At 37.9% G+C, this 27,742-nt stretch overlaps 1 protein-coding gene across 2 annotated transcripts in view; it reads left to right on the top strand.

The window, feature by feature from the left end:
• Positions 1 to 17,156, top strand: part of SERPINI1 (serpin family I member 1) — a 71,745-nt gene extending 54,589 nt beyond the window's left edge. For both annotated transcript variants that reach the window (XM_042954581.1, XM_042954580.1), the window contains exons 6-9: positions 2,407 to 2,504; positions 14,803 to 14,889; positions 16,283 to 16,372; positions 16,842 to 17,156. In XM_042954581.1, the coding sequence (XP_042810515.1) occupies positions 2,407 to 2,504; positions 14,803 to 14,889; positions 16,283 to 16,372; positions 16,842 to 16,918 (352 nt within the window). In that variant the 3' untranslated portion in view covers positions 16,919 to 17,156. The remainder of the gene's footprint in view (positions 1 to 2,406; positions 2,505 to 14,802; positions 14,890 to 16,282; positions 16,373 to 16,841) is intronic.
• The last annotated feature ends 10,586 nt before the right edge of the window (positions 17,157 to 27,742 follow it).

Raw genomic sequence — 27,742 nt, 5'->3', positions numbered from 1 at the left:
TGGGAGATGACAATGATTATTTATATGAATATTGGTCTATATTAAGAAGAAAGGGATAGTAAATGGATAATAGCTATGTTTCAATAGCTTGATAAGGAAACAAAGATCAGAAATGGCTAAGTGGAAATTGTTTACATCCTGTCTTCAACTTGGAACACTCAATGCACCTAAACTTTTTTCACTTCACCCTGTGTGTATTGCCCTATGCCAGATACTACAGATATTAAAATAAAAAATATACTAGATACACTAGACTTGACTAATTTACAGTTAAAGCAGCATGGATTCAACAGCTATTTGATGAAATTACTCCACCACTACTGAAGTGCAAATATAAACACCTTAACGTCTATAATAATGTGAATGTTATGCATAATGGCATTATCACAAGTGCTGTCAACACTATCTGCCCTTTATTGCATGCCTCCTACGTGCCAGCACCATGCTAAGACTTCCAGAGACCTCGTTCAGTCCCCTCAACAATACTATGATGCAGGAATTACTAAGGCCATTTCCTACACTGCAAAACCGAGGCTCAGAAATTAAGGAGCTTGCCCGAATTCAATCTGGCTGAATTACCATCCTCACCCGAAACAGCAAACCTCAGAAATGTGACACAGACCAGGTTGCTCTTAAGAAGTACAAAGTATCCTCTCCTGATCTCTTCCTTCACTTTCCTGTTTTAGGTGGATCAGGACACACAGAGTACCACCTGGATCCCTGCTCTGCCATTTGTTAGCTGGATGACCCTGGTCACATTATCTCATCTTTCTGCTCCTCAGTTTCTTCTTCTATTAGCTGAGGATGATAATAATACCTGCCTCCAAAGGCTTTGGTGATATTTAAATTAATCTGTTATAATCTTGGAATAGTTCTTGGTAATAATCTTCATATAAGCGATCAATCAATCAATGAATAATAAAAGTAAAGCAGACACACAAAACATCTTAATCAAGCGATTGAATGTATTCTTTGAGACATTTCGTATTTCCCAACTCATCCCCCTTCTCTACTTTCACAACCAACACCTGCTCTTTGAAGGAAACAAAAGGAACAATGTTAAGTCCAAGTTAGAGTATAGGATACAGATAAAATTCAGTACTTGGTTTAATATGTTTGCTATACATTTATTTGTCTATTCGTCATATTTTCCCCATAAACATGAACCCGCTAAAACTATTTTCCCCTGATGATACCTCTTGATGTCTGAGTCTTGTTGACAGCAGTCATTCCCTTGTCACCAGACATCAGAAGTGATGCTAATGTAACGTTTGGTGACTGTCACAGACTTGGCTTTTTAAAGGACAAAAACTGACATTTATGATCTTTACTGATCAAGAGCCAACGCCTTAGAAAAAAAAGAAACGCTTGGTTGTAACTAGTCGTTTTCACTTGTTCTAAAAAAGTAATAAAAACCTTTGCTTTCCAAGAACTGCATTCATGTGTTAATGCAGCCATGTTTTCTCCTTGTTTTATGCTAGAAAGATGGGTGACACACTTCATCGTTTGGGGAGAGACTCCACATTAGGACCAATCAAACTTTCTATGGAAACCATTTTTTAAATTAATATTCTATTCATGACCACGGTACCCATTTTTATTTCAGTTTTAAGAGATGTTTTATTTCTTCTCGCAAACATGACGCACTTCTACGTATAAGAATTCATAAAGTCCATCAGGACAAAAAATTAAGATTAAAATTCTTTTGCTTAAAAAAATCTCTAATATAATTTTAAAAGTGTATAGTTTTTAAAATGTAATATTTAGCTTACTTTCATTGATGAACGTCTTTCTGTGATGCTACCAGGAAAAACAGGCTTATGTCCTAGAGGTTAATATAACCATGAGGATATATATTTTTAACACGATAGCTTTTATATTTCCTTTCTCTGAGTGTATGGAGTTGAAATGCTAAATGTATCCATTGTACTGCGATTGGCTGTCTCCACACACAGGGAATTGAGCAGGACGCTAAAAAGAGAATCAAATGCCTTGGGCAAATGTTTGGTTAGCCATTGACAGCTTAAAAAAGTCAAATATATTACTAGGTCAAAGGATTTTGAAAGCTACTCATTTACAAGTTTTACATTCTTGATCTCAAAACATTTATTCCACCGTATCTATTACCGTCCTCATCAAATAGTTTTCCTACTTAATAATTTAATACTATTCTGATATATTATTCTTTTTGCTATCTCCTCTTTTTATAAGCACAGTCAAATCCTAAAAGTATTTTGACTGAAGCACAGTCAATACTTGCAGTCAAAAGCCAGTTGTAGCATAATTTGCTGTTCAAATCAACATATCTAACATTTTGCTCTTGTGCCAGGTTAACAGGATACTGTAACTAAATACTTTAAAAATGCTGTAACTAAATGCTTTTCCCCCTATGTGTTTGTTCTCCAGGTTCACAGTGGAACAGGAAATTGACTTAAAAGATGTTTTGAAGGCCCTTGGAATAACTGAGATTTTCATCAAAAATGCAAATTTGACAGCTCTGTCTGGTAGGAAATAAACACCAATTTTTTTTTAAGTGTCATTATTTCATAAAAGCTTTGAAAAGTGATGATGTTGAACCCTCCATTTACTATGGAGTTCTGAAGTAAAATAAAGTTATCGTTTGCCAAATGTAACGAATACATTTACCTTCGATACCCCAAACTATAAATCATGGTCATAACATTGTTTATATTATTCTGGTCCATGTCTTATCTTCAATAATGGATATTCTCCAGAAGACCTGTCTTATAGATCTTTAAATTCCCCATCCTACCTGTCACAATGCCCTGTAGAGTAGATAATCAATAAACATGGTGATTTAGTATCTCAATATGTTCGGTTACAGTAAATTATATAGAAAAGAAAGAAGGAAGAAAGGACAAACCCATGCCTGCTGTAAGAACTAAACAAGAACTAAACACTTTAAAAAATTGTTTTTAGTGTTTATTTTTTTTTGAGAGACAGAGCATGAATGGGGGAGGAACAGAGAGAGAGGGAGACGCAGAATCTGAAGCTGGCTGCAGGCTCTGAGCTGTCGGCACAGAGCCCTATGTGGGGCTCAAACCCACAAACCGTGAGAACATGACCTGAGCTGAAGTCGGATGCTTAACCAACTGAGCCACCCAGGGGCCCCAACGCTTTTTAAAAGAATACCTAGTGAGATGATGTAAAGATTATCTTTAGTCTTCAATAAGAAACCAGTGGTTTTGTAGTAGCTTCAAAATATACCTGGCATATCGGGTAATTTATTTTAAATATCCCAAGGTGGGGGAAGACCCAGTTGAATTATTTGATTCAGATGCCCTAATTTGTTCAAGGTAAAAATCATTAACATATTAGCAACATTAAGTACTTAGAACATGTAAAATCCTTTTGGAGATATTTTAAGCAGCTAACCCCAAGACACTTATCATTGAAATAAGGTACCTGTGAGTTTAAGACTTAGCTTGTATAACGTTGTTCTATCATTTCTGTGGAATATGGAAACACTCATAGATAGATAGATAGATAGATAGATAGATAGATAGATAGAGATAGATAGGGACATAATCAAGATTAAAAAAAAACAAAACAAAAAACCTCAGTGTGTAAGTCCTCTTTATATGCAATCTATTGGACCCAATTCTCCAACCAGAGAGAGCTGAGGGCAATAGAAGTTTCCTTAGCAGTTTATGTGTTCAGGAGAGAATTTAGTTTTCCTCTCCTGAAGTAGCATCCTATAGAAAATCAAGCCGACCAAATAACAGCTTCTATGAGGAGTATGAGGATCCATGGATTGAATTCAGTGAAGTGGATGCCTCTACCCCTGAAATTGCATATAAGTGTGTACACACACACACACACACACACACACACACGCAGAAAAAGAGAGAGTGGAGATAGGTTCATAGATTTCAGGAAATTCTCAAAGAGTTTATAGTCAAAAAGGCCTTGCCTCCCAGATTTAGAATTGGACAGATTGTTTTCTAAGCAGCACTCAGCAATGAGATGATGTTGACATATCTGATACCACAACTTCTACCCGATTAGAGAGGCTACATCTCAAAACACCAGTAGAGCTTTTCTAGGTGTCTACTGTATAAATGTTCCTGTCCACATCACAGAAATGTGAATTTTGCCTGAGTAAAGGTTTTCTTGGCTTACATTCACACTCCTAGGGCTCTGAACTCTTCAGTGGGATTGTGAATGAAGTAGGACTGGGGGAGACTTACAAGCTAATGGACACTTTTGTGCTTGAGTCAGAAATATATCTGTGGCTCAAGCATAGTATCATTTAAACTTCTTATGCTCCCTTCCTTAGGAATTGAGAGAATCTGTATACCACACTGGCCAAATTCCAGCTGGATAATTACATTCCACTTTCCTACCGTGGCTCTATTTTCTGTTTTATTAGAGATTCCTCACTGTCTCACCCAAACATCGAGGCAGTTACTTCACACACATAAGAGTATCTGCTGCTTCTCAGTCCTGAGGGAGTAGCACTGCAGTGGCAAATCAATTATTGTGGTCAGTGTAGCTTAAAATGTTGGCAAATCTGGGAGGTTTATGATGTAATATTTAATTGCCTTTAGTATGTACAGAGACAATAGAGAATAAATATGTATTATGAATGCAGATGGTTCAGAAATTTGAAATCACACTCGGATCTCTCGGAGTTCACATAGTCTCTATGTGAAGTCTCTGTTCATTTGACCAAACCTCAGTCAGAATTTAACCCTTCTCAGAGTACAGAGGCTGCATTCCCACTACCTGGCACATGGCTGACACACAGTTGGCACACAGCAGATGTCCACTAAAGGATAAAACAAGTGAGGGAAGGAGAGAAGAGGTTTCTTCAGGGCCACCTTACATATTACATTTCTCGGAACATTTAACTCCTTAAACATCAGTAAGAAATCCAGGATTGGCCATCCTCAAACACTACCCCGTTCGAGTCTTCAGGATAACGTGATGAAAGGTCTAAAGTCAACTTCTCAAGCTTTCAGTGGGAACTCTTTATTCTTAACTCCTTAGTTTTGCCAGAACCTTGGTAGACTCAGCATGTCAACCCACCCCAACCAATATATCCTTTCTCTTTCTCTCCCTCTCCCTCTCTCTCATTCTCTTTCTCACACACATCCACATCCACATTAATTTATGAATCATTCTTTCAAAAACTATTTACTGACACAACTATAAAACTTGTCCCTCTGCTTTTACTGAATTTGATAGTGTTTATTCCCTGCTTTGTTCACTTAGGCGCCATATGCTTTGCCCTACATGGTTGGTGTCCTTTTCAGGTGTCCAGTTTTTTTCCTCTCCAAATGACATGAAAACCCTGATGATTAAAGTGTCTATGACAGGGCACCTGGGTGGCTCAGTTGGTTGAGCGTCTGACACTTGGTTTTGGCTCAGGTTGTGATCTTGTGATTGGTGAAATGGAGCCCCATGTCAGGCTCCCTGCTGGGCATGGAGTCTGCTTGAGATTCTCTTTCCTTCTCCCTCTGCCCCTTCCCCCCTATCACGCATGTGCACATGCTCTCTCTCTCTCTCTCAAATTAAAAAAAAAAAAAAATTAAAGTGTCTGTGACAGTAACCCCTGCAAGTACCCAGGAAAATTATTAATGTGTATTTGACTATTACTTTCTGCCTTAATGAATTTCATGGTGAGAATTTCATGGTGTTTAAGATATACAACATTAATTACATTCAATGCCATGTCTATTCATTTCATTTAATAACTCTTTGTGAGGTAGATGGTGTGAGCACGGTACTATGTCATAAAAATGAAACAATGATTAAGATATACCTGCTCTGAAAATGGATGCAGACTTGTGGGGAGAAAGACATAAAGAGTGGATTTAATAAAAGGAAGAGTGGTAGAAATGCTTTATTGGAGCACTGGTTCTCAGCCAGGACAATTCTGTCCCCCAGGGAACATTTGGCGATAACCGGAGACCTTGTGGATTGTTACACCTGGGGAGTGCTATTGGCATCTATCCAATAGATGGCCAGGGATGCATCTACATCCCAGTGATCTATGCTGCACAGGACAGACCCACAACAAAGAATAATCCAGTCCCAAATGTCAAGAAACCCCATAGCAGAGAAAGCATTGGGAAAGCAGAGAGGGAAAAGAAAGTCAATGGGCAGACTGGGAGCACATTGGTTCAAAAGATGGAGGAGGATGGGGTGCCTGGGTGGCTCAGATGGTTGAGTGACCATCTCTTGATTTTTGGCTCAGGTCAAGGTGCTGGGGTCATGGGATCAAGCCCTGCATCAGGCTCTCTCTCCCTCGGCCCCTCTCTCCTGCTCTCACTCTTATGTGTGTGCATTCCCTCTAAAATAATAATTTAAAAAAAAATGGAGGAGGAGAATATAGGTATGTATTTCAGTTTTTAAATGCGTTGAACATTTTTTAATAATGTCTTAGAAGATGATAGCAGTGGTTACCTCTGGAATACAGGACAGAGGCTGTTAGATGAAAAAGGAGATGTTGTTTCATGTACCACTGTATACCGTTTAGGATTTTTCCTTGTGTATGCACAACATCTTCAATTAAAATGCTATATTGAAAACTGGGAAAAACTTTTAAAAATAGCATTATTAGTAGAATTCGTAAGTTCAAAAGCACCCAGAAAACAATTCAGTACTATTGTGATACTACCAATTCTTAAATTATGCAATGAAATTTTATCTTTCTTTAAAGATAGCAAATATGATTTAGCAGTGGAACAAAAAAACAAAAACAAGAACAAAACAAAAACCCCTGCTCCACATTCTCTTGCTTCTGGAAAGACGCAGTGACTTGAGAGTCCTTTGCTAAGACCTCTTGAATCCACTCTTTCATTTTCTATTCCATGGCATCCACCTTTATTTCAGACTCTCATGACCACTGCTCCAGACTATTTCAATAGCCTCCTAAACGGTTTGCAATCTCTCTTCCGTCTAATCTGTTTTATCTACCACTGCCAGGATTAATCACCTTAAAGCCCGCTCTCAGATCATCTCAGCTCCTGTTCGGAGCCTTCCTTGTTCAGTCTGCAGTGCACTGTCCGCTGCTTGGCAGGGCATTCAGACCTCAGCTCCCTCCAACCTTAACTCCGATGGAGTCCTTACATACAGCTTTTGCCAGCCAAACTGACCACTGGCTCTGCACCTCACATCTCCCCAGGGCCCCATCACTGTAATGTCTCTCCCACCTGAAATAGATCTCGAACGGATCTTCAGCTTCGATATCGCCAGCTTCATCAAGCCACGTGATTGCACCAACCAGAAGTAATTGCTCCTTCATAAATTCTACAGTATTCTGCACTTTTCCTTATGCTGCATAACATACCCGATCTCAGATTATCATTACTTATGCATTGGATATCCTCTGCTAGAATTTAAACCTCTCCAAATTGATCCTTATGTGTGTTTAGGAAGCACGCAGTTCTGTGTTTCTGGCTAGTACTCACTGAAAGAAGAAATGAATAAGATGAAATGCTGTGTATTTACTGTGCTTATTTTTTTTTAATCTCAATTTGATGTCCATTGCTTTTGACGCTAAACTCCATTAACATAAAACACAGTAAAGACTCATACAATAAACATGGAATCTAGAGAGTGCTGAGAATCATTTTCTTCTCAGGCTCGATTTAAAATGCTCATCTAGTGGCAGTGAGGATCCTGTTATAGAGTAGGGCTATTTTTGTAATGGAAATGAATGACTGTCAGCATTTGGATTAATAGATAATCCTCTTGGAAGGTGGAAGGGGAAGGAGAAAGAGAGTACTAAATCCTTCAGCACAAAGTACGAGCTTTAATAAAGGAGCCAATAAAGTAAAGGAATTAAGAAGACACAGCAAAAGCCACATTCCGGTCAGACTCAAGTGCTGAGATTTATGCGGGACTGACTCTTACATCCTGCCCTTGTTTGTTCTTCTTCTCCTTGCACCTGTAAGCCAGAGGGCTGCAACTGTCTTCCAGTGCCCTACCTCCACTCTGCCTCCTACTTTTTTGCCTGGACTGTTGTAACAGCTAGCGAACTTGAACTTCTGCCCGTAGCTGTTTGCTCATCTGATTCACGCTTTACAGCTCCTGCTGCAGATTATCTCCTAAAATCAAAGCAGTAGTGCCCTGTTACTTCTGGATGAAGCCCAGGCTCTCCAGACTCGTGGTTCAAGCTCTTAAAATCAGGCGCATCCCCTGCCATGCCCCGCCTCCTCATTGCCCAGGATCCAATTGGACTTCAAGTCTTTGCCAAGGCTTGTCTCATTTGCGATATAATCCTCTGCTAGGGATGTCCTTGCCCCATTCTCTGGCTCTTTTCTGGTTACCTTCAAGAACCAGCCCAAATGGCACCGCCTCCAAGAAGCTTTCCCTGACGTCTCTCCCTTCCAAATGGTTCACTTTCCCTCATCTGGCCTGTCATCGTGCAATGTGCTATCACAGGTTCTACCTTTTCCTTAGATTGTCTGTTCACATACCTGTCTCTGTCCTCGGAGCTCCTCAGAAGCAAGGACTGTGGCATAGATGACTTTCTGTCCTCAGAGCCCAGCATGGTGTGGAGAGCAGGACAGATGCTGGCTGGGTAGGAAGTGGTGATGGGCCCGCCTCACTCCAGGTGTAGAGGCTTCTCACAAACGTCTGGCCCTCCTCACTCTCTGTGCTCCAGCCACACAGGCCTTCTTTTGGGTCCTTGAACACACCTGGCTCCTATCTGCCTCTGCACTAGCTTTTCCCTCGGCCAAAAACTGCCTTCAGGTGTTCCCGTGGCAGGCTCCTTTGTATACGTTAGGTCTCAGTCAAATCCACCTTCTCAGATGGCCTTTCCCAACACCTTGAGTCAAGTAGCTCCCCTTGCCTGCCCCCATCACCAGCCAACACTTCACCTCATCCTGTTTCTTAGGAACACTCACCACACCCTGAAATTGTGGCCATTTATTGATTTGCTTTTTTATTGTCATTGTTATTTCATGTCTGCTTTCCTCCCATTAGGAAGGAACTTTTTAGTTTACTATAGTATACCCAGCGTATCCACAATGGCACATGGGAGGTGCTTAGTACCTGAATGAACGAACGAATGGACAGATGAATGAATATTTGCTGGTCTATAACAAAATTTCTCCAGAAAAACAAACACTCTTCCTACCTTGGAGGAACTCAAATTCTACGAACCTTTCTAAAGTTCATAGGTGGGGCTGAAGCTAAAAATATTTTAGCGACTCAAGTACAGAGACGCTTTTGATATTCTCGGGTTCTGTTATGGAACGCTCTTCATTTTGTTATTTTAAGCATGTCCTTGGTGACGCAGAAAGCTATTTAAATTGGCTGTGTTTAGGAACAGTGCCACAAGGGAGCTAGTGGCATCCACTCGCATGATGGCCATCCTGCCAACATTATGTTAATCACAGATACTTAGAGCTTTGGTTTCCTGCACAATATCTCCTATGAACAGAGTACTTGATAAATATTTGCTCAGTGACTGAATGAATGCCTTAGTATTTTGCCCTGCTTTCTGCAGAAGAGCTTGAATTATTGCCCAGCTTTTCTCTGGTAAACCTAGGGCTTGCTGGCCCCTTTCCCATCTTCTCCTTTGTGAAAAGCCTGGCTCCACGCTGCCCAGAGGAAAGCAGGACTAGTTATTTGGCAGCAATGTCTGCTGCGGCCAGAAGGGGAGGACTGCTTGGGGCCAGCATACGCAATGTTTTTTTGCGTGTAGCTTTGTTTGCCTTTGATTTATTTATTTTCCTTTTCTGGAGAACAGTGGACTTTTCTCTAGTCAGTAAGACGGGCTCATCAGTGTAAATCTCCTTAATCCCCCTCACATTTTGATTCACCAAATATCCGAGTGGCTACTTGGTGCCTGGCAGTGTGCAAAGCATGGCAAGTAGGAGATAAATTGGACAGCGAGGTCTAGGCCCTGAAGGAATAGGTGTATGGCGTATGGCCTAGCGAGAAAGACAGCCTTGATTGACGCCTAATTACATGAGGATGAGCAATATTGGAGGCAAGCATAAGAAGCCATGAACTTGCCTAGTAGGTGCCTGCATGACCAGACTGGGTGGTGGCAAGTCCCATTCTTGTTGAAACCACTTTCGGCTTATATTTTAAGGTGACTGCTTGCAGTGTGTCCCGAGAGAAGAAAGTTTCATTTTATTTTTTCCCCCTGCTATTTGTGCTGTGATTTATCTGTTACTTTTTCTCCCACTGGTATATCTCATGGGGCAGTGTGTTTCTGAAAGTTAAGTGTCCTGAGGTCTCACGTACATCTGCAGACATTTGCTGTCCGTTGGAGTTGGAACATTGGATTCAGTCTTTATTTTGCTGTCTTTGAAATATATATGAGGCCACCGGCCTGTTGGATCCCGTTCCCTTAGCTCCTTCTCCACGACTGGATTTTTAAGTTTTTAGTCTGCGTGTGGTCCTTGCATTCTCTCCCTGTCTAGTGCTGTTGTCCATCAATTTTCTTAGAGCATTCACTTTGGATGAATGTCATATGTTTTATCTATTACAAGAATAAACTTTATAGCCATGCTTGTGAACAGAATTGTGGCCATGACGGCCATAGAGTGACGTATCCAAAGTCTTATTATAGTAGGAAATAGCTAGTCCCTTTCATTCAACGATTACTAAATTCCTGTTCGTGCTAGGTTAAGTACTGGAAACTCACACATTACCAGGAAACTCTCTTTTCTTAACGTTAGTTCAGTCACTAGGCCCACGAAACGTCAGAAGCCAGGGACATCAAGAGCAATGACACAATCCTTGCCTTAAGGGATTTGACAGTTCAGGAAGAGAGAAATATTGCAAATATAAAGGCTTCAGTAGAATAAGACGCTGGGTTCAGTGGGAAAGAGTGGTTAGTTCTACCTTAGTGATGAATAGCAGTCAGAGGAGAGCAGAAAAGCCCAACAGGGCTCAAAGCTGCGCTTTAGAAGTAGATTAGGTATCTGACTATACAGGGGTAAGGGAGTTTCTGGGGAAACAAAGACACAGAAGGGATCAAGTATGGTATGTTTAGATTATCGCTATGCAAATAATCTGGAGCACAGAGCATGGCGAGAAGCATGCTAAATGAACGGCACAAAGGCAATCTCCTGGAGACCCCCATATTGCACCCCGAGGTTCGTGGGTACACAATATGCCAAAGGCAAGGCGGGAGGCAGAGCCAGCAGGAGTGGGGAGAAAGGGTTTTCAGTCGGGTAGTAGTGGCATAAACTGGTTTCTATTTGATAAGATCATCCTGGAGGAAGCCCTAATGTGAAATGGGGTCAGTTAGGGCAGTTCTCAACCACTGTGTCATTACACACTAGGACATCCCTTGAAACCTCATTTGAAAAAAGTATTTGCATATGTTGCTGGGTTTAATGTTCTGATTAAAAAAACAAACAAGCAAAAAAACGTTTACCTCTATGTTAACAGGTGAGTTTGGCCTATGATTTTCTTTCCTTAGCCTGCCCTGGGTCAATTTTTATCTCAAGGTAAAACTATCCATAGATGACTTAGATTGCTTTTATTCTCTTTCTAGAGTTTCAAGTGGTTTTATAAGAGAGAAGCCTATCTGTTCTTTGGAGGATTGGTTAAATCACTTAGAAAACCATCCAGGCTTGGAGTCTTTAATTTTGAGGAGGGAGAAATTTTTGTCTACTTATTCAACTATTTTAATGGTTACTGGATTATTCAGATATTCTATTTTTTTCTTTGTTCAGTTTTATAATTTATATATTCCTATAAAATTGTCCAGTTGCTGACAAGTCTCTTTATTTTCAAAACTATCTGCATATAGAAGCACAAGAGTCTTTTAGGGGAGATAGAAATATTCTGTATCTTATTTGTGGAGAGAGGTTCAAAGATATATCAAAACTTACCAAATGTGGTGTTGTTTTGTAAAATATATCTTTGTTTTCCTGTATTGTAATTATTGTGTTGTTAATATATATAGTTCATGGTAAATAAATTACACCTCATAAAGTTGATTCACATTTATCTGCAGAAAATTGTACCAAGTATTTTTTGTGATTTTTAAAAATTCTCTTCTCTATCTTAGGACATGTTCTTTTTTGCCTTAATATTGTTCATTGGGGGTAATTTCTCTTCTTTGTGAATCTTGTTAAAGGTTTGTCCACTTCATTATCTTTTAAGTAACTCACTCTGTAGGAAGAACCCTCAGCATCCTTGCCTTCTTGATCTTTCTGCCATGGTGCCTTGTAGTATCCCTCGTCTCCATCTCCCTACCATTCTGTGTGGGTAAATGAGGGCATATAAGAGGTTAGATGACTGGAGGAGAAGACCCTTGTGGCAGAAACCAGAGTGAAAGGGATGTAATTCCTTCTTTCAAGGTGTCTAGTACAGGCAACAGATCAGACTCAAGAGCTAGGAGGCAGTTTCCTCTGTGCAAATTGATGCGGCTACCGTATCATTTGGTGTCGTTGAAAATGCCCCTCCGAATATTTAAAGAGGGCTTAGCTGGCAGTGTGAACACCCATTACCCTTTAGGAACTACGTTGTCTCACTTTTACATCCAGGGCCATCATACCGCCTCTTGATGCATGACCCTACCTTAACTGGCAAACTGAAGAAAATGGGCAGCAGAATCTGAAAATAATATAGCATCAGTTAACTAGTAAATAGTTAATATGTTTTACTCTCTTGGAATTCATGTATTTGTTTTGTCAGCTAAATATATCTGACTAGTTGCTTAATGCAGTTTGTATTGTTCTTTCTATTTGTTGTGGAAAAAAAATGAGTCTTCTGGATTTGAGGGAGCTAATTATACTTAATTGTTTAATGTAAAAGTCTATTGCTTTTTATTTTTCTTCTAGTTATCAAGTGCATTCTAGGAGAAAATATCATAATATGTGAGACTATTTCATAATGCAGTGTTTATATCTTAATACTAAATATGAGCTGAGGAAGTAATATCCCTATTAAAAATATATTCAGAGTTGGCACTCAGTTGTCTTGGGGCTGATTCAAAATAAGCAGGTGCTGTGTGAAAGATGTACCAAAAATATTGTTGAACATTATTCCCTATCAGTGTAAGATAATTATGGGTTTTTGAAAACTAGAAAGGAAAATGTCTGTTGTAGGTAGGACTTGGTCACTTACAAAGTCTTACTAAACAGCTTAATGGGAAATCCACTGTGCTTTTACTGCATCAGCAACAAGGTTATCTTAAATTTGAATTAGACCTCCCAGAATGGAAAAAGGGGGTGAGGGGGGTGGCAGAAACTTGAGTAATCTTTTATCTTGCTTCCTGATGCTACTTTTCTTTTTACGTATTTGAGCTATCTTTCGTTCATTTTGTTTTAACTTTGGGGACAAAAGTTGGAAACCCAAGTCTGAAAGCTGGGACTGCCATAACAAAGTCCCACAGACTGCGTGGGTTCAAACAGACCTTTGTGTTCTCACAGTTCTGGAGGCTGGACATCTGAGATCAAGATGTCTTCAGGGTTGGTTTCTTCTCAGGCCTCTCTCCTTGGGTTATAGGTGGGTGTCTTCTCATATTGTATTAATGTTCTCCAGATAAATAGGACCAACAGGATGTGTGTGTGTGTGTGTGTGTGTGTGTGTGTGTGTGTGTGTTTGGAGAGAGAGAACTATCTGTATCTATACAGAGAAAGAGACAGAAACTGAGAGATTTACTAAGGAATTGGCTTGTATACTTGTGGTGACTTTGGAAATTTAAAATCTTCAGGGTGGACTGGCAGGCTAGAGATTCAGCGAAAAGTCCCAAGACTTCATCTTTGTTCTTCTAAAGCCTTCAGCTGATTGGAAGAGGCCACCCACGTCACAAGGACAACCTGCTTTACTCAAAGTCCACCAATTCAAATGTTAATCTCATCCACAAAAAACAAAACAAAACAAAACAAAACCCCACATCTGTACAGAAACATCCAGAATAATGTTTGACCCAACACCTTGGCCCAGCTGAGTTGACACATAAAATTAGCCATCATGCATGGTCTTTTCTATCTGTGTCCAAATTTCCTCTTCTTACAAGGACATAAGTCATATTGGATTAGGGCCCACCCTAATAAACTCATTTTCATTTAAGACTCCATCTCTAAATACACTCATAGTCTGAAGTCTTAGGGGCTAGAACTTCAACAGATGAATTTTGAGAGAACACAACTGAGCGCATAACAGCCATTAATTTAAAAGTAAGCATAACTAGAAATACAACCTAAAGGGAAAAACAGTCCTCTTAATGATGAAAATGTGTTATTTCCTCTGACTTTAGGATAAAGCATGTTTGTGAATCCTCAGATAAACCAATTAACTGGAATGGGAAGTAACTTTTTTACATATTCATGTTTGTACAATCTAGAAGTCAATTTTGCTTTTCTTTGCCAAGGATATTTCTATTATCACCATAATTAGAGATTAGATTTTTAAACATTTATTATTCTGGCTATATCTGGATTTCTACCTGTTTTCATTTTGTGCTTTAAAATTTCAGATTAGAGTGTAATGTGTGAGATGTTTTATCTTGAATTATGAACTAATTTGAAGTTGCTATTAAAAACAGAGCCACATTCCTGCTTCCTCTGGCAATATAAGACATAAACATTGGGAAAATTACCAATACAAATAAATGAAGGGAAGCACGAACAAGAGAATATAAAATAAGGACAAATCTGAAAAGGCTTCTCTGAAATCATAATATAATCTTACAACATGATCTCTTATGTTTTACATCAGTATCTTAAGTCACTTATATTTCCCAAATCTGTTTAAATAAAGGGTAAGATGCTTCCCTCTTTCTGACACTGAAGAAATGCTTCTCTTCTCTCTTTTTTTTTTTTTTTTTGTTTTTTGTTTTTTGTTTTGCAGATAACAAAGAGATTTTTCTTTCCAAAGCAATTCACAAGTCCTTCATAGAGGTTAATGAAGAAGGCTCAGAAGCTGCTGCTGCCTCAGGTGCCAAGATAGAGTTTTCTAAAATCTTCTTGTCTTTTTTAGATGTGTATTTTTAAAATCATCTTGGGTAGGGGGTGGGGGTCATTTTTAGACCCAAGCTAAAAAAAAAAACTGACTCTGCTTTAACTCAGAAGTCAAGCTAATGCTGAGTTTTCGAAACAGAGTATGAAGTACACACGTCCTCCATTGCCCTGATACTGGAGAACTCCCACCTCTAAGGAGAGGCAGGGGGACATTGACAGCTCTGTAAAAGACATTTCCCTGCTGTGCTGCCTCTTTTGATATTTTAAATACTTTCTTGCTGCCCATTTAAACACTTTTCTTCCCACCTAATCATTTGTGGAAACTAGTTCTTCATTTTGTCAACAGTCTTGATTTTTTAAAAGCACATCCATAAACAAGGTGTAATAAATTATTTTAAATAATTGTAACTCAATGATGTTAATAAAATACTTTTATATAAATAATTTGAAAATGTAGACCTACATCATGTGTTCACAGCGAAATGTTCAATGTCCTTGATTGTTTTCAGTGTTCTGATTTCCCTAGTTGAATGAGAATGATTTCTCCATTGAATTTTTTCCCATTTGTTTTTGTTTTTGTTTTTTTGGTTTTGGATTTGTTTCAATCTCATGTTCAATAGCTATGTGCAAATTTTAGTAGGATTTTGCCTTCCTTTGGCAAAATGTAATATATCATTTTTAACTTCTCCATAAATTTGTCCACTAAAAGGATATCACCAGTTAAAACTGTTTTCAGGAAGAAATAGAAACACGGTAGTCTTAGGCATCAAGAAAGCTTAAGATCTTACACAGTTTGATCTTGACCTTTTCCTGACAACCAATCACCCTGTAGCAAGTATAACGCGGTTATCCCATAATAAGGATCTCAGGGGAATTCGGTTTCCCAGCTGTAGGAAACATCATGCCTCCCTTCCTGCTGTATATTCCATTTAATCACTGCCGTTCTAGCCAGTTACTAAAAGCCTGATGACTTCCCACGTGAAAATCCCCATTTTAGACAAAAGAAATAATGATTCGAGGATATAAAGAAACTTGGTTTTTTTGTCTGGGGTGTTTGTTAATTCTCCCCCTTTCCTTAATTCAAAGGTCATTTTAATAAAGCTATGTGTATTCATCTGAAACAGAATAACAGGCAGAATAACTTTTTCTGGTATTTTGGTGGAGTGGAGATAGGAAACTGTATGTGTGTGTATGGTGTGTTTAAAGATCAAATAGAAATGTTAGCACCTTTACAATTTTTACTCTAAGTCTTTAAAATCTTGTTTTCCTGTAAATTGTTGCCTTTGCATTAAACATAGATGGTTTGGAGAAATTACTCATTAGTCTCTGCACATCCACAGACATGTAATTACTTTCTCCCTGCGCTGTAGGAATGATTGCAATTAGTAGGATGGCTGTGCTGTATCCTCAAGTTATTGTCGACCATCCATTTTTCTTTCTTATCAGGAACAGGAGAACAGGTAAGTCTGTTATGAGCACTGAATTGTATCTATAGGCCAAAGAGAGATAATTTTTTTTTAATTTTTTTTTTTAACGTTTATTATTTTTGAGACAGAGAGACAGAGCATGAATGGGGGAGGGTCACAGAGAGAGGGAGACACAGAATCTGAAACAGGCTCCAGGCTCTGAGCTGTCAGCACAGAGCCCGACGCGGGGCTCGAACCCACAGACCGTGAGATCATGACCTGAGCCGAAGTCGGACGCTTAACCAGCTGAGCCACCCAGGCGCCCCCAAAGAGAGATAATTTTTAAAAACTTGAGAGCATTTTTACCACATTATGTATCAGATAATTTCTCATGTTCAATTTTTTTTAAAGAGAATTATTTATATTTTTATTTTGAGAACACTGCTAATTATAAGCAAGAAGGAAAGTAAATATCCCACTCTTTTGTTCACATCCTGTTCTGTTCACTTCCAACCCAATGCAGGTACAGTCCTATTCATGGGCCGGGTCATGCATCCTGAAACAATGAACACCAGTGGACATGATTTTGAGGAACTTTGAATCATTTCATATGTAAAATAGTAACCAAACACATTATGTGTGCAACTGGTACAGTTAAGATTTGTGTTTTACAGTATATCTTACGATACTATTTAAAAATAGCTCCAGATAAAAACAATGTATGTAAATTATAAACCAACTTGTCAAGGAATGTTATCAGTCTCATTGAGGTGATGGTCCTGTGGTGTCGCTGTGTTTGTTGTGCTGTTATTTAAAATAAAAGTACATATTGATCCTGTGAACAACTCTGTTTTCATCTTATAGATTGTAGTATAAGGATACTTCTAGGAAACTGATTTTGCGGACATCTGAAATCTTTCATAATCATGCAAAAGCAAAGCGCCAAAGTAAGTTAGCACCACCATAATAAGCAATAACAAGTCAGATGAAGACAGGTTCTCCACAAAAATTCTAATTGTTATTTCTCTGAAGATGGTGCATAGTGTAGTATAAAAGAGTATAAACTGAATACCTTCTGTAGGCTCTATGACAAAACTTGGTGGAAAAAAATAGGACTATGCAAACCCCCAGATTATAGCTATAGTGTATTTACTATGTCTTTAAAAACCCACTGGGCTTCATAGGCCTGATATAGATTAGAAACCTGGTATATCACCATGTTTTGCTGCTGCAAGTCACATCCAAATTTCAACAAAGTTCCCAAAATAAACCACATGAACACATTAATAATAAAAATGTTCCCTTTGGCAGGTCACCAGAAAATTAACTAGAAAAACCATGCTAGTACAGATACTGGAAACTGGTAGGTCAAGGGCTGAATGCTGCCCACAGAGATGTTCTTGTTTATTCTGTGTGGAAGGATTTCATGTTTTGAACTTGAATGTCTATAATTGGGGTATCACATTCTGGGTTTCTCTCATGGCTCTTGGATGCATTGGTATTTGGGACCTCTGGAGAGTCATGGTAAGTACTTAGCAGAATATATTGGCCTTATTTTAGCAGAATATATTAGCAGAATATATTGGTCTTATTTTCTAGTACAAGAAGATTCCAGTGGGGGCTATGCCCACTTCTTATGTCTCCAGTAAATTACTTCGTTATCCTTTGACTGAGATAATGGTATTCCTTGGATGGGTGGGGGAAGGAGCTGGCGGAGATGATTTCATCACGTTCCATGAATGGAACACCAAATTTTTGATTCTGTGATTAATGGTTGTAGAAAAAGTCTTAAACAGTTTCCAAACTTCACAGAAACAATTTGCATGCGACTTACTTGTGTGTTAGGTATTTTGCTATGATTTGGAGCCGTCAACAAGAATTGATATTATCATTAACTTTAATTCTGTTCAAGGAAGTAATGGTTTGGGGAAACCAGGCTTGACCCTAGACCTACCGAGTTCTAAACTCTGGGGAAAAACTTGAAAATCTGTTTTTAACAGATTCCCCATGGCGATTTTGTTATACACCAGATCTTAAATATTGCGCCCCCCCCCCCCAAAAAAAAAAAAGGATACACATGGAATACTTACATAGTAATTGTTTAGATACAGTATATTTATAGAAAATTAGATAAATCAATTAAGTATCCTAAAGTATTAGTGCTTTTCAAACTTTATGTGTAAGGGAGTAACCTGGGGATCTTATTAAAAATGCAGATTCTCATTTAGAAGGTCTGGGGTGTGACCTGACAGTCTGCATTTCTGACAAGCTCCCAGGTGATGTGACTGCTTTTGGTACATGGACTCAGATTGGTATCAAAACTCCACTTAACATAAGGTTTGCACGTTTCGTACTTTTATATATGGAAACACAAAAACTGTGTAATATTCATACAGCTTGGAGAGATTCAGGGGGTGGGATAGTAGTCTCCATTAAAAATGCAATGCACTTATACAAAAAGAGAAAACAATGGTTTTACTCTAAAGCTTCTTTTTCATGTACATACAATGGAAAAATGCAGGCCTCCTCTGCATATTAGAACACTTGAAATATATTCTTTAACAATATGGAGACATTTATAGGCAGTGCCCACAAAAAATTTATGAATACCCAAGGATACAATGCTTAACACTGAATCTTTTACAGCTTATGTTTTCAGAAGGCTTATAGTTTATTCATAAAGCTGAGGTTATTGTAAAACAGTGCTCTTGTTTTCATTTATAATGTACACAGATTGGGCTAACTGATGTTGATTCAGTGTTGATATTCTAAGTTTGTGATATTCTTTATTACCGTATCACTACTTGTTAAGCATTACATCTATTGCTATATCTGTAAGTCCATCAGTCAACTAAATGAGTTATCTATAAGGAAGAGTAAATATCATTAGACAAGCATGAGAATGTTATAAAGCCCCAAATGCAATTTTTATTAGCTGGTATAAGATTAAACTCTACCATTCAGAATGTTGACCTTAAACTATTTCATTACAATTTAGATGTCCCTTAAATGAAAATGGATTCTGCCTTGGTATTAGCATGTCTGTGGAGTTCTTAAAAAATACATACTTGATAGTACCAAGTTTTTCCTATTGTTTGACTTTGTTTATAATTTCTTCAATATCTTCATTTCTGTTGAAAAGGTAACATCTCATAGTTCAGTTCCATTTCCTTTAAAATGTATAATTTCTCTCTCTCTCTCTCTCTCTCTCTCTCACACACACACACACACACACACACACACACTGTGCACAGCTTATGGAAACTTCTTTCTCTTTGGCTATATATTTTGGGAAGAAATCAACAATTATATATCTTTTGCTTTTATTTTAAATCTTTCCAGCTTTATTGAGGTATAATCGACAAATAAAATTGTGTCTATTTAAAGAGTACAATGAAATTTCACATACATATACATTGTGAAATGATTAACACAATCAAATTGATTAACACATCCATTATCTCACATAGCTACCTTTGTGTTTGTGTGGTGAGGTTTACTCTCTTAGCAAATTTCAAGCATACAATATAGTATTCTTTTTATTTTTAAAGTTTATTTATTTATTTTGAGAGAGCACACACACAGCTGGGGTAGGGGCAGAGAGAGAGAGGGAGACAGAGAGAGAATCCCAAGCAGGCTCCACACTGTCAGCACAGAGCCTATGCGTGGCTTGATTTCATGAACTGTGAGATCATGACCTGAGCTAAAATCAAGAATCAGATGCTTAACCAACTGGGGTACTCAGGTACCCCCAATGTAGTATTCTACACTATAGTCACCATGTTGTAGCTCAGAATCCCAGAACTTGTTCACATTACAACTTGTGCTTCTTTGACCAACATCTATTTCTCCCACCACCACCCCTCAGCCCCTGACAACGAGTCTACTTTATTTCTATGAGTTCCACTTTTCCTTTGTTTTTGTTTTTTTTTTTTAAGATTCCATATTATGAATGAAATCATACAATCTTTGTCTTTGTTTGGCTTATTTCACTTAGCACAATGTCCTGCAGATTTATCCATGTTGTTGCAAATGGCAGGATTTCCTGCTTTTTTATGGCTGAACAATATTCTTGTGTGTGTGTGTGTGTGTGTGTGTGTATATACACATTTGATATATATACATATATTTGTATGTATATACATAATTACAAAGGTAAATATATATTACATTTTCTTTATTCATACATCAATGGACGCAGGTCATTTCCATAATTTGGCTATTATGAATAATACTGCAATAAACATGGGAGTACAGGTGTCTCTTCAAGATACTGATTCTGTTTCCTTCGGATATATATTTTAGAGATTAACATTTTATCATATATGTGATTTGCATATATTTCCTCCCATTCTGTAGGTCGTCTTTTCATTTTGTTGATGATTTCTTTTGCTGTGCTAAAGCTTTTTAAATTGATGGAGTGCCACATGTCACTTTTGCCTTTGCCGCCTGTGTTTTTGGTGTCACAACCAAAAAATTATTGCCAAGACCAATGTCAAGAGCTCTTTCCGCGTGCTTTCTTCTAAGAGTGCACACATGGAGAATCTGAGGCTTAGCCCAGCCGCTTTGTTTCGTGTCTGCCAACAAAGTTATTCTTGAGGGAATGTTGAAGCCTCTATATGCACGTAAAAATAGCTCATGGAAAAAAGATCTGTGTCTTATGAAGAAAAGGAGAGAAATTCCCACAGAAGAATCAGTTTATTTGTTTTTTATTAATTACTTTGGTTTAAAGTATCATCTTGTTCGTATCAGGTTCTGATTTTGGTGAGACAAAGATCCACATATTTGTGAAAAGGATGTTTAATTAATGAAAATCAAACCGGTGCAGTTAATACATGTACTGTCCTTTGTCCAAATACACTTTTTATTATACATTAAGTATAGATGAACTTTTCCTCTATTTGAAAATTGCAGGGGTTTTTTCTTTAACTGGGGAGAGATAAAGTGGTTATGTGTGACATATGGCATGTTCCAGAAAATGTTTCTTCAGCAGTCATCACAGCTTCTAGCTGATATAGCAGTTTTTTTCTCTTCCTCAAATAGGAGACAGTGTTTCATCTCTCTCCTTTTTTGAAAGTTTTGTGATAATTCATGGATACATAAATCTGACATTTATCCACACAATGGCTCTGTGCTCTGTCTGTTATTCAAAGAAAATTACTGATGGAGAGATTATCTTTTTTCCATATGATTGAGTGACCCCCTCTTCTGGTATTTTCCGCTTAAATATTTATAACCAAACTGCTGTGGAAAAAAACACAGGCTGTGATATGGGAGAGAACCAAGTTTAAACACGAGATCTGCCACTTACTAGATGCCTGTCCCTAGAACAAGTTGTGTAATCTATATATTCAAATAATAACATTTACTTCATAGGATTATGTTAAATATTAAATAGTAGTCACTCATCAAAGGCTAGCTATTAGCATTAATATCATCATATTGCAGACCATCTAAGGCACATCATTTCTCACGTTTGCACATTTATGAAAATGGAGTGATTCATAGGGTCTCACACTTGCCAGTAGAGGTGGCAGCTGTGACATGACATTGCTTGTGCATGCAGTAATCTTGTTGATGATGACTGTCTGTCAACAAACTATTTGAGAACAAGTCATAATGACTATTTGAGGAAGCATTGCAAATCCTGATTATCACCTAAAAACCTTGCATTGGTTCTTTTTTTTTCTGTAAGATACGGTGCCAGTTTCAAAGTTTACAGAATAGTTGTCAACAGCTTAGAAGAAAGTTCTAGAGACAAAAATGGCAGTCTGGGCAGGACTGTGTGTCACCAATGATCTCGGGGGCACAAAGGACAGCAGTGTGGGCAAACATGGACATCAAGCGCTGCACAGAAAGTGACTTGGATCTGGACTCTATTTTTTTACAGTTTTTATTTATTAAAAAAAAATTTTTAACGTTTATTATTGAGAGAGAGAGAGAGACAGAGAGACAGAGCATGAGCAGGGGAGGGGCAGAGAGAGAGGGAGGCACAGAATCCGAAGCAGGCTCCAGGCTCTGAGCTGTCAGCACAGAGCCCCACGCGGGGCTCAAACTCACAAACCGCGAGATCATGACCTGAGCCGAAGTCAGTCGCTCAACCAACTGAGCCACCCAGGCTCCCCTGGACTCTGTTTTAGAAACGTTGTATTTTGCATATTTTCATTTAAAAATGTACATAATGATGACATATGAGAAAACTCATTTAAATAAGTCCACAAGGCATACTTACTGTTTTGAATGAGTTGAAAATAAATGTTTATCCTATTCAATGTGTCACAGTTTAACTGAGTGATTTTTCTTTCTTAGTACCTAAAACAAAGGAGTGTCTTACAGCTTATGTCTCGAATTGGATAAAACTGCATATTATTCACATCAAGACTTGTGAAGGAATCACATTTATTAAAGTACGTAAAGTACATGTCACCTATAATTTTCAGGAGTTTGCCTTCACTGGCTGTTAGGGATTGCTTAGCAGTTCAAATTCAAAAGGAGATGGAGGAGAAGTTCAAATTCAAAAGGAGGGGCGGGGGAAAGCAAGAGGGGAGTAAAAAAGCAAATGTTCCCAAACTACCTGCACACAGTGACTACTTCCAGCAAAATGATTCTACAGTACCTGAAGTGGACTAAACTTGGTCATTAAAAAAATATCTGAAAGAAGCTTGTTTCTGGCATTCATCACAGGGAGGTGAACATTAATGACTGAAATGTATCTGTGTGATGAGGGCAGGGGAAGGGCTGGGGCTATTGAATCCACTTTGTCTTTTTAAAAAATTACGTCTCAATATAGCTTAATAACATTCTCACTTTACATACTGCACATGCTAATTAGAGGCAGTCCATGAAGAGGCTACTAATGATCAGATTTAAAGTGCAGAGGCTGCATTTCGCCCTGAAATTTCTTTTTCTTTCAATAACATCCTTTTCTCCAATAAGATTGTTTTAATTAGCTGGTCTAACAATTCACAGAAGTTATGAACACACAACACTTCCTTAACAGCAGACTTTTAATTTTTAATTTCATTGTCTTTACAAGGATTAAACGGAAGCCAATTTCTAGAGCATTTCCTATGTCGAAATGACGCCAGTGGAAGAAAGTTTAAAAAGAAATGCTAGCTCTTGATTTTTGAAATAAAATATCTTTCCAATTGAAGTTATTCAAAAATATTTATTTGAACCAAATGAAGTTCATCTGGTTTCTACTTCAAGTAGTTGCTTCTGAATTTTTTCACCGATATAAATTACATTCATAAAGCTAAAATTTTTCAGCAAGAACTAAAGTGTCATTTACCTGAGCAAGTTTTAAAAGGGAAAATGATATGCCACAAGATGTCACTGTAATCCTAATAAATGGGTAAGGGTAATCGCTTTTATTTCTACGTTTAAAGAAATTAGGTGAAAAATCCTCACAATAGGCACAACACAGTTGCTAATATTACAGTCTATTTTCCAGATCTATACCTATAAAAAGCACATCAGAATAAACCCCTGGCATTAAATGGCAACTCTCATAAGAATCTTCTGCTCTTTGGAAAAAAAATCATCTTCATTTTCATGACACAATTCCATCTAGCCGATTTCTGATTCAGATTTGAAGTAAAATAATACACTGGACTCATTGGAAATAAAAACTCCAGGTTAAAGATCCAGTAGAAGCTCTTTATACTCATCCTATGATGTCTTTGATATCTATGAAAGATTCAATTGCCAGCCAGAATGGAGATGAAATTGTGAAAAAAAATACAGTTTGGATTGAGAAAGAAAGAAGAAAAGAAAGAAAAAAGAAAGAAAAGAAAATTCCTGCTTGATAATGTACTTGAGACACAAATTGTAAATGAAATACCCATTCTTGTTAATTTCCCCTTTGAAAATCTTTTTCTGATTCACATCCTATAGTCAAAGCACACAGATGAAAGGGACATCTATAAACCTATTTCAACTATACCGACAAAATCAGGGGAAAAGTGAGTTTAGTTGGTTCTTTCAAGATCGCTTTTACCATTACTGGTGGACACAATAATATATCATTTCTGAAAGGAGGCACTTCCATGTCTCTGAATGTGTAAAATAATGTTATATTCAGAGTCCTTAGGTGATATGTACAAGGGACTGATTGGCTGGCATACATGGATGTGGAGGCAATTTTTTTAAGCTGTCCCTTTTTAAAAAATAATGTCTCAGTGAAAAAAACTTTTGAAAAGCAAATCCTTATAGCTAAGCATATGAAAGCCTTTGCTACCTGTAACTTTGGTGATCAGTTTTCATTTGACTGAAGTTTTTCCATATTTATTCACTTAAATATTGCTAATTTATCATGCACTAAAGATACTAAAATGAATTAGACACAGAGCCAATGGACTATTAAAGCTCTTGAAAACTAGCTGAAGATGGGACCTGTATTAGCAGATGCTGTTAGGATAGAAGCTCATATTGTGTGCAGCTGGGGCGTAGAGGAAATGAGTTCCTCGGGAGTTGGGGTAAAGAGGTCTAGTTCTCTATAAATCCCAAATAGAGGGCAACAAAGATCTTCAGGTGATTGTTTTTTCACTTGATATGCTGATTTATTTTCTCTGTCCTAAAAGAAAACCTGACAAAATGCATGGTTCAGTTTTCTTTTCAGCTTGATAAATTTATTTAACTAATCAAACCATCCATTTTCTAATTTGCATGATGTTGTTAACACGACAGAAATGTAAGAAATTGCTCACTTGAAGATAGAAAACATTTCTAAAGAGATGTTCTCTAATGCTCCTGTGGGTGCATAGTCTTATTGAATTCTATACTTTTTTGTCTCTGCACATAACTTATTGTAAAAAAAAGGGGGGGGTTATCCAGTGCTTATACACTGTTCTGTAAAAAAGGAAAAGATTTTTAAAAATCATTTTAACGGCTAATAAAGATACAGCAAAGTCTATACATTTACCTTATCAGCTAGAAGTTCTCTCCCCATTAGTAAAGCATTTTACATCCCCCATATCTATTTTCTAGAGCTGTGACAGGAAAATGGATTCTCACCTGTGATAGGGCACAACTAGAACGATCTGTGGGAAGCCCCAGCACACGCACGAATGGCTTCAAGGTTCAGTTCCAGGTAAGGAAAAGGACTCAAGTGCTGGCAAAGAAAGAACTTTTATGGCAAAAACTTGGATATTATCACCAGTGACAGTGCTGTAAATCTGAGCATGAGATTTATAGCTGTAGACAGACATGTAAGCTTTTTCTGGGCAATGACTTGGCTAGGAGTGGACAGGAACAGGTTCATATCCTAATGCTCCTCCAGCTCTGGGGAGATCTCTGTCCATGAACGTCACCAGGACCACCACCTCTTGGGCCACCTCTATAAGGGATGTATGGAATACTGTGCCTAACCACCCACATCTGATGTTGTTTATGTCCTTTGCACAGCTTCATTGTCTTTTGGAGCAGAAACTTACATACCGGCAACCTAAACTAGGTGCAAATCATTCTCACTGACTCTGCAACCCCAACCAGCTTCTTTGGTCTGGCCCAGAATCTGCTATGGTTGTTATTAAAGTAAAAGTTCCAGCAAATACAAATTAAAACCACAGTGAGATACCACCTCACACCAGTCAGAATGGCTAATATTAGCAACTCAGGCAACAACAGATATTGGCGAGGATGTGGAGAAAGAGGATCTCTTTTGCACTGCTGGTGGGGAATGCAAACTGGTGCAGCCACTCTGGAAAACAGCATGGAGGTTCCTCAAAAAATTAAAACTAGAACTACCCTATGACCCAGCAACTGCACTACTAGGTATTTATCCAAGGGATACAGGAGTGCTGTTTCAAAGGGGCACATGCACCCCAATGTTTATAGCAGCATTACTGACAATAGCCAAAGTATGGAAAGAGTCCAAATGTCCATCAATGGATGAATGGATAAAGAAGATGTGGTATGTGTGTATATATATATATATATATATATATATATATATATATATACACATACATACACACACACACACACACATATACAATGGAGTATTACTCGGCAATCAAAAAGAATGAAATCTTGCCATTTGCAACTGTGTGGATGGAACTAGAGGGTATTATGCTAAGTGATTTTAGTCAGAGAAAGACAAATATATGACTTCACTCATCTGAGGATTTCAAGATACAAAACAGATGAACATAAGGGAAGGGAAGCAAAAATAATATAAGAACAAGGAAGGAGAACAAAACATAGGAGACCTTTAAATACAGAGAACAAACAGGGTTGTTGCGGTGGGGGGGTATTGTGGGTGGAGGGATGGGCTAAATGGGTAAGGGGCATTAAGGAAGACACTTGTTGGGATGAGCACTGGGTTTTATACATAGGGGATAGATCACTGGAATCTAATCCTGAAATCATTATTGCACTATATGCTAATTAACTTGGATGTAAGTTAATGAATAAATTTTAAAAAATCATAAAAAAAAGAATGGGAGAGCTGCCTGGCAAGATTGAGATGTATCATTTCTGGGCTGCTAAGTAAAAGATATGTATCTATTTATATTTATTTAAACATTAAAATTTGAGGATACTGTTAAAGTGGGTTCTAAAATAAGAGCCTAAATACTCAAGTTAAATTATTTGTAGAAAATTGTTAAGTCATTTCCTCATACTAAAGCACAAATAAATGTTGTAAGAGTTAGGGGCTTAAAAATAAAACCATAAATTGAAACATAAAACAAAAAAAAAGTAAAAGTTCCAGCTGCTGTCAAACAGGAGACATTTTCTTCAGAGAATTGGATTTTTTTAAATTAAAAATAATCATTAAAAGAAGACTGAATAACAAAAAAAACAAAACAAAAAACAAAACAAAAAAAACCCCAAAAACCCCCAAATAATCCAATTACAAAATAGGCAGAGGAACTGAGTAGAGATTTTTCCAAAGAAGACATACACATGGCCAATAGGTCATGAAAAAGTACTCAACATCACTAATCATCAGGGAAATGCAAATCAAATCCACAATGAGCTATCACCTCACATCTGTTAGAATGACTATCATAAAAAAGACAAGCAATAGCAAGTGTTAGCAAGGATGCAGAGGAAAGTGAGCCCTTGTGCACTGTTGGTGGGAATGCAAATTGGTACAGCCACTATGGAAAACAGTATGGAGGTTCCTCAAAAAATTAAAAATAGAAATACCATACGAGCCAGCAATTCCACTTCTGGGTGTATATCCAAAAGAAATAAAATCACTATCTCAAAGTGACACCTGCACCCCCATGTTCAATGCAGCATTTATTAACAATGGCCAAGACACAGAAAAACAAACTAAGTGTCCACAATGGATGAATGGATAAAGAAAATGTGGTGTATATATACAATGGAATATTATTCTGCCGAAAAGAAGGAACTTTTGTCATTTATAATAACACGCATGGGCCTTGAAGACATCATACCAAGTGAGGTAAG

This window comes from Panthera leo, chromosome C2 (assembly GCF_018350215.1).
Source record: "Panthera leo isolate Ple1 chromosome C2, P.leo_Ple1_pat1.1, whole genome shotgun sequence".
NCBI classification, from domain to species: domain Eukaryota; kingdom Metazoa; phylum Chordata; class Mammalia; order Carnivora; family Felidae; genus Panthera; species Panthera leo.
This window is presented reverse-complemented; position numbering and strand designations above follow the sequence as displayed.